The 8,673-nt window shown below is 29.6% G+C and overlaps 1 protein-coding gene across 1 annotated transcript; it reads left to right on the top strand.

The window, feature by feature from the left end:
- The first annotated feature begins 2,485 nt into the window (after window positions 1-2,485).
- On the top strand, window positions 2,486-4,614 carry LOC141665483 (F-box protein CPR1-like). Its single transcript, XM_074471470.1, has 2 exons — window positions 2,486-2,679; window positions 3,016-4,614. The coding sequence occupies exons 1-2, from the start codon at window positions 2,639-2,641 to the stop codon at window positions 4,499-4,501; spliced, it is 1,527 nt and encodes a 508-aa protein (XP_074327571.1). The 5' UTR covers window positions 2,486-2,638; the 3' UTR covers window positions 4,502-4,614.
- The last annotated feature ends 4,059 nt before the right edge of the window (window positions 4,615-8,673 follow it).

Raw genomic sequence — 8,673 nt, 5'->3', positions numbered from 1 at the left:
CCATAAAAGAATATTTTCTTTGATGAAATAATGAGAGAGAGAATTATTTTCTAAATAGTTAAGAAAAAGAAATAATGATTAAAATAGTTTTAATTATTATTAAAGCATTTTATGAAGATAAAATGTGGGGGTTAATATATATAAAGATATATTATAAAACCCTAGGAGAGCCCTATAAATAGAATGAGATAGCTCATTCTATTCACATAATTTTGGTTTTGTGAAAACCCTAGCCTCCATCTTCTTCCTCTCTCTCTCTCTCCCAAAAACTCCATTTTATAAAAGCTTGGTTTTATAAAAGGTTCATCGAAGAGGATCATTCTTGGTGGATACCGGTAGAGTGCTTCACACACTGAGGAGCAACTGCTAGCACTCCAATTTTATAAAGCTTCGATTTACGAGGTATGATTTCGATTCCTCAGTTTTTCCCTTTTATATATTTTTCTATATGTGCGGTATATGGTTTTTACGGAATAAATGTTATTTCACGCTTCCGCTCATCCGTAAATTTCCATCATTAATTACATAATCAGCATTTATTTATCCCTATCAACTATGTTACAATTTAGTTAAATAAAAATAAATTTAGTAAAATATGTTAACTTCTATATCAATTACACTAATATAGATCTTAATATGAACTAAAATCTCTTCTATATATAATAACACACTCGAGTTGCTTCATTTTTCTATACAACCTCGTATCACTGCACCATATTGTCACATGTGCTCTTTATGATACACATAATATGTAAGTGTGCTAAAGAAATATTTTATTTAACTTTAAAGATACCTACTTGAATTCTGCAAAAAAAAATGATAGTTACTTGAATATTTGTATAATTAATTTTAAAGAACTGAATTCCAGATATAAAGTTTTAAAGAAAATATTGAAAATAGAATCGCCTATATATAAATAATCTAGATTGATATTAAATATTTAGATAAGTTCGAATTATAATTAGTCAATGAATTTTAGTTTATTTTGAATTTAAAATCAGAATTTGGCCCATTGTTCAAAAAATACTCGAAATTTGACTACATGACTAGCCGAAAAACATTGTCACATTCTACGTTTAGTAAATTTAAATTACAAGTTCGACGAGAATATCTTGCCAATAATGTGAATTTTTTTGATATCTTATATTAATATAAATTAATGTGTTTAAGGTATTTATAGGATCAAGTCAATTGATTATTTATATTAAAATTACTAACTTCACTGGTAGCACAATAGTGTTTTGGGACTTGTCCCGATTTTAAAAATATTTGAAATTTGATATGAGATCTCACGAGATTTGTTAAAACTATGTGATATATTAAATCGATTTATTTTTCATTTTTCACTTTAAAAAAATTAGCATTTAAAAAAAAATTCTTTTAGATAAACAATATTTATTAATCAAGATAATATTGTACAAATATTTTGAATTATTTTAATATTTTGAATTATTCAAATAAAAGTTATATCTATACTATATTGTAGCATTTGATTCAATATATTTTATACTATTTAAAAAGGATATTTTGTACCACACTAATTCGTTATATATATGGATGATGAGATTCCATTGATACAGAGCCAATTCCAATAGACTTATTGGAGGATCCCATTAGCGTGCATCCGGTAGGAATTGAACGTACGAATTTACCAATTATGAGTTGGGCGCTTTAACCATTCAGCCATAGATGCTTAGCGGGGATCCTCGTACATGGTGAATAACCAAATTGATTGTTGTTGTAGTATAGATGTAATAGATAAAGATAATAAATAAATAATAGATTAGTTGTTTAGTACTCCGTCCGTCCCCCTCAATTCTTTATATCGGGGAACGGGGGATCGACACGCACTTTAATACTCTTATTAAATGTAGTTGCATATTTTTTTTTAATTTTTTTTCTTCTAAATACAAATATAGTGTTTAAACTTTTATACAAAAAAGAAAATTTTAAAAATAAATTGCGGAGATATACTTTATAGTTGTCTTAAAATACGTGTCAAGCATGTGAAAAAAACGGTAAAATAATGAGAGGGACGGAGGTAGTATTACATAGAGAATTTATACATTTGTATTAGAAATAAAAAAAAATTGAATCGGATCCGAATATCCGAATTCTTATAAATATATAATCCAAATTTGTATCTAAATTTACGAATTTTTTTAAATGAATACTGGACTGTAAATTTAAATAATTCAGTTTTCGAATTTTTATGTTCACCGTATATAAATGGGGTTAGAGATGAAAGTACCACTATAATAAAAACAAAACTTTCAATATCACAAAAAAGTAAATTTTGTTTTTTATTAGAATTAGTAATCAGGAATATTTATAAGAATGCTAAAAGAAAATCTGAATAAATATGGGGGTAGTCGTAAATAAATAAATTATTAATAATTAATAAAATATGAAATAATAAAATAAAAATGTAGCCTAAAATATATTTCCCCGATATCAAAAATTGTATAATGTATGTGATTCACAGAGTGAAACGACATCCTAGCCAATAAATAAAAACACTTCGAATTGGGCTTTCCCCATTACCTTGTTGTTGTTGTAACAGAGAGCAAAGGAGATAATTGGAGCGAGCGAGAGAGGAGAGAGATAATTAGCGAAATTAGTGAGAGAGGAAGAGAGAATGTCGAATTATGGACCACCAGACATACGTCAACGACCAGGGTATGTTTGTTTCTTAATCTAATCTTCACTTGTTTATGATTGTATAATAGTTAGGATTTTGCTTGAATTGTTGTTATAATATTTGTGGTAAATTATGAATATGGGTGGTTTAAATCAAAATTTGCAAGGGAATTGGGTTTTTTGTGATTGTATAATTGGTTTTTGTTGATTGTTGGTTGTATATTTGCTGATAGGGATGGTGTTGGTATTGTCGGGTCGGGGTTGTAATCGATGGTGCTTGTCTGATATATTGCAGATTAAGGGGGAGACTTTGTTAAATCGAACTAGTTTTATCGTTACGTGTAGCTAACATTCATGTTTGTTATTTTTATACAGATGCCTCACTAATCTTAGTGGCAATTCCGGCCTCCCCGCTGAAATGATGGACCTTATTTTGCTCCGTCTCCCTGTCAAGTATCTGCTTCGTTGCAGAGCGGTTTCCAAGCCTTGGTGCATTATTATTGATAGCCTTAGCTTTCTCAAAAGACATCTCCAGAGAAGCATTGACTGCTGTCATGATACGGCTGCTGTTTTTAAGCATCCGTGTGAAGCTCCTTCACACCTAGCTGTATTTTACGTTGCTGATGTGGGATCTTTGTATGATACAAAATTTAAGCCTAAGCCTAAATCCCACGAAGATATTACTGCTCTTCCTGTTGTTGGCGAAGCTTCTCCTGGCCAAGCTTCTCAGGGCCAAGCTTCTCAAGGCGCAGCTTCTCGTAAGCGCAAAGTGCGTAAGGGCAAATCTCGCAAGGGCAAAGATCCTGTGGTCGAACCTGTCAGTTGTTACCTTGCTGATGACGATTCAGTTTGCAAGTTGGTTTCCGTGGATATGAATAAAGTTTTTGAATTTGGGTTATCAGAACCTCAGCTTGTTGGCTCGTGTAATGGATTGGTTTGCGTTTGGAACCAGCATCATAAATATGGAAGTAGCATTTATATTTGGAACCCTGCAACAAGGAAGTCCAGGCGCTTACCTAAACATGTCAATCGTAGGCATGTTCCTTTTCCTCATCTGCTATTGGGCTCTTCTATAGTTGGTTTCGGCTATGATAGTCTCCATCACGACTACAAGGTGGTGACCTCTATTGACAGTAACTACTTTGGTAGAAATTTTGGTGTACTATTGATGTCTGTTTTTAGTCTTAGTGGCAGTTCTTGGAGACGGATTCAACCTATTACTAATGACTATCATATAGATGTACAGAAGTTTGGTACATATGCAAATGGTTCTGTGTTTTGGCTTGCAAGGAAGGATCCTAACTTAACCAATTTGATATTTGCTTTTGATCTCGGAGCTGAGACACACACCGAGCTCTCGTTTCCTGCTGGTGTTTCTGATGATAATGAACATAGGGTCCTGACTACATTAAATGGTTTTCTATGCTTAGTTGGAAGCTTTGACAATCATTATGTCGATATATGGTTGATGAACAATAGTGGTGGAGACTGGGTCAAGTTATTTGTGGTGGACACAGAAAGCTTATTCGGATCTCTTGAAGTAGTACTCCCATTTGCTTTTTCAAAGAGCCGGAGGCCTATTCTTCTGCAGGCAGGTGACAACAAATTATATTGGTATGATCACGTCAAGAATGAAGTTGAGAAAGTTGGAATTAATGGACTTGAGGAGGACTTCATGATGCTTGCTTATATGGAGAGTTTTATAGATCCCGGGAAGGATCAAAAGTGGAAGGAGAAAACAGAGCTCCAAAGGTTGGAGCACAAAGAAAAATGGGAGGAACAAATCGAAGAGGAGATAAAAAATAATAAGGTGAACGGTTATCGTTTTGATGGGTATTCTTTTGAGGAACAAGTAATCTAACACTCTTCTTATATTTTATGTTAGTTTGGTTATCATGTGTTTGTTGTTCACAAACTCATTTATTATCTGGTATGATGTATATCAATTGTTAATGAGAAATTTATTTGGCTATCTATGTATTGTATTCTGTTATGAGTTACTTTTTTTAGGTAAGCTACTTTTAGACTATATAATTGTAATTATGAAAACCCAAACTCGTTCAGTTATAAGATAGACCTCTTTCTGAACAATGTTTTACTGATTCTCTTCATCTGGGGTGTTTAGCTCGACAGTTTTTTTCATTTTTCATTTTTGGGTAAAGTCAATTACAAGAAAATCTGACTTGTATTTGCTTAATTTAGTTGTTGCCTGAGTGCTAGATGCGTCTTCATAGCTGCTTTAGGCTTTCTTTATGTTGTTTCGTTTGCTTTTGGTATATTAGAAACTCTTGTTTTAGATAAGTTGCAGCTGGGAGGTGTTGCAAGAGTAAAGTTTATTTTTGGTGGAGTCCTCATTGTCTTCGTATACTACGTATTTCTGTGTTTTGAATACAAATTTTACAGGGTGCCATCTCCTTTGCCACCCATATATATTTAGTGTTCTTACATTCTCATCAAATGCTAAAGCTTGCTAATAGTATAGTATTACACGATATGACGATGAAACCAAAATAGCTACATTTACCAGCTAGTTATATATGATGTAACCCGTAGAAAATATAAGTTGGTGGAAAATCACACTTCTCTATCAGGATTTCATCCCAGCTTGATAAGGATTGCGTTATGGCAACTCTAAGAAATTTGTATTCTATAATTGTACACCGACCTAGGGATGACTTTATGCTTATTCCCAGAGTTAAAGTAGAATGCAGAAATCTTTCATGAACATGATGCTTTCCATTAGGAGTTCCAAAAGCTTGCAAACTTTATCTTAGAAATGACCTGACCAGAGTGAGGACACTGCAGTGAAACTACTGGTTTTGATACCTTTTTAGTCATTCTATCTGTCCCCACGTCCCCAGGAATTTGGTGAGATTCTGACACTTGTGAACACAAACTTTCAACTTGTCTGTTAGCAGTTAGTTTCAACCATGATCGAGGAACATGGTACCTTCATTACCGTTTGATCAAAATTAAATTCTGAATTGAAAAGATGCATCCTTTTTAAATTTTGTGACACTTACATCGATTTAGGAGCAAGATATGACTTTCAAAAGTAGTGCATCAGACTTGTTCTAATTTGACCTACTTACAATCGGATATCAATATTGTTTAATTATATCCTTTATATCCGTATATCTAATATAAAGTTTAAGGAATTCATATCCAAAAACTTTTATCGTCTGTTGGCCAAACAATCTCACTGTTGATATGATATTTTTTAATAAAAGAGACAAATTAAAAAAAATAAGGAAATCAGTGAAAAGTAATTTTACTTTAATAAAAAAAACCGGGCTTAGTAATAATGGATAATAAAGGAGATGATATTAAATTCTCTAACATTTATAAACTAGATGAATAAAGTTAGAGTTCATATTAAATTCTTTTCAATTTATATGTGTATCTATTAAATGGATTTTAATTAGCTATGGGCTTCAGAATATAGAATAATTTTATTTAAATAAAATAAAAAAATACGACTATAATTATAAATTAAAAATGATTAAATTATTTTAGTACTATTCAAAACCAGAATGTTAAAATGTACAAATACAATTCTCGTTAGGATATAATTAGATGTTCAACAAATTATAAGTATAAAAAAATTATATTATTTCACTAACAAAGTATGATGTAATGAAAGAATAATATATAATTAGATATTCGAGGATATATTATATTTTTTTATACTATATTATTATAAGCGAAACATGGTTTCGTTTGGTTGGTTGTTTCTAAAAATTATGTTAACACATTCTAAAACAAAGTTAAAACAAATATAATTTTATTAAAAAAATTAAATTATGTATCTAATATAACTACAAAGTCTATGAATTTTTATCCAATTTAATTTCTAATTGCACTCAACTTCTTTCTTAACTCTTTTTAAGGAAATCATAGACTTCAAAATTAATTTTTAGTAATTCAAAATATAATATAACAAAATAATTAATAAATCAAGAAAATTTTTAAAAATATATTTTAAAAAATAATATTAAGTCATCCACATATACCACTCATATTCAAGAGTCATAGGCTCCCCGCGCATTAAAACGACCTATAGACATTTTAAGAGTTTAATAATCTAAATTTTAAATCTTTCAATAATATGATATATAAAAAATAGTATATAAATATTTTAAATTCATTAATCTCAATAATATATTAATATTATTTTTAATAATTTATTTATGTAAAATAATATAATAATAAATATTATAATCAGTCTGTGCATTATAAGAGTTATATGCCAATAAATATAATAAGCAAAGAGAGTTCTTATTTTAGTCATGTATCGACAAAGTAATATTAACCGTTAGATATGATATTTTTAGTAACAGAAGATCAATATTATATCTTATTAAAATAAGAACTTATTACCTCAAAAGGATATATATATATATATATATACAAACTAGATTTTAATCAAATATAATTTGTGTACCTTGATTCACAATAAAGGATATTTTTATTTTAATAAAACAAAAACTAAAAATGACCTAGAAAATTAGTAAAAAAATTCTCAATAAAATTATAAATAAAAATAATTACATTATTGTAATATTATTTAAACAGTATAATACATGTGATATAATGTCTTAATATAATCCTATTTAAAATATGATTAGGTGTTCACCCAATCATAAATATAAAAGAATTAAAATATTTTATTATTATTCAAACATCAAAATATGAAATAATGATATAATCGTAGAGATAATATGACTAGATGTTTAACTATACAGTATATAGTAATATAATATACCGCTAAAAGAAGTAATTTAATTCAACATTTGTCTATATGTTTCTCGATATCTGCATATTTGTTACAATAATATATTGAAGCAAACTATAAAAAATAAAAAATAATATTACAATAGCAGCATCAGAAGTAACAATATACATATATATATATATATATATATATATATATATATATACACATTAAAAAATTTAAAAATAAATTTATCAACTTAAAAAAACAATTAATTTTTAGAAAAATGTGCATCGCACAGATTATAAACTAGTAGCTATATAATATAAATCATCAAAAAGTAATTTAATTCAATATCCGCATATTTCTCAATATCCGCATATTTGTTACAATAATATTGTAAAAACTATCAAAAATAAAAATAATATTGCAACTGTAACACCCCCAGATCCGGGGTCGGGGATCCGGGTCGTCACGGTCTTTCTTTCCAGTATATCACTTCACTTAATTAATAAAAATAACCTTATGTTGTGACCCCACACTAACACACACCACAACCCGTTATAGTCTCAGAGATGAAATTGAAATAAGTACAAGTCTTTGAATCCACAATTTAAAAGTTATTACAACCCAAAACGATTACTTGATAAATTTACAGTTAATTGCCATTATCTGCCACAAGTTATAATTATACATAATTGATTCTCAAAAGTAGATGGTCTGATCTACAATAGATCTACCTCTGCAGCTATAGCAGCTACAACATCATCGGGAAGACGCGGGACGCTTCCCACGCGCTTGCGCTGGGTCTGCTGGAGTCTGGCCATCTTTCCTAACTGTTGTTGTGTGATGAAGAAATAAAGCAAGAGTGAGCCTGATAGCTCGCAAGATAATATATAGTGATAACAATAATATAAGTATCTAAATGGATACTTAGTAGAATCTTTTATCAAGTGTAAGATAATTACTTACTAGATATAAGTAAAAACAAGGGATGAAGTTACCAAATATTTCACTACACTTATACCATTTATAAAGCTACTTGAACTACCACTGTTCAAAGTATAATGAGCTTTTACCAGTTCATCACATAGATGAGATTACAAGACAAGATTTGAATAGATTAAACCTTTGAAATATTATTAAAGGAAATGAAGTTATGATGTACTTCATTAAGTTCTGATATATATATATATATCCACATATACATCTTCTTTATACAATTTCCTGAAAACCTCTGTCATGTAAAGTATGAACAGAGTTTGAAATATCCAATAAATTTGGAAAGGAAAAGAATTTTGGCATAAACCAGGTATCTC

This window comes from Apium graveolens, chromosome 1 (genome assembly GCF_009905375.1).
Source record: "Apium graveolens cultivar Ventura chromosome 1, ASM990537v1, whole genome shotgun sequence".
Lineage (NCBI taxonomy): Eukaryota > Viridiplantae > Streptophyta > Magnoliopsida > Apiales > Apiaceae > Apium > Apium graveolens.
The sequence above is the reverse complement of the archived record's forward strand: the minus strand, read 5'-3'. Positions and strand labels throughout refer to the sequence as shown.

What these genes read in the sequence shown, in the direction of transcription:
- LOC141665483 (XM_074471470.1), top strand. Translation starts at nt 2,639, where the DNA reads ATGTCGAATTATGGACCACCAGACATACGTCAACGACCAGG. An exon ending in GACATACGTCAACGACCAGG is followed by an intron (nt 2,680 to 3,015) that starts GTATGTTTGTTT and finishes ATTTTTATACAG; the next exon opens with ATGCCTCACTAATCTTAGTG.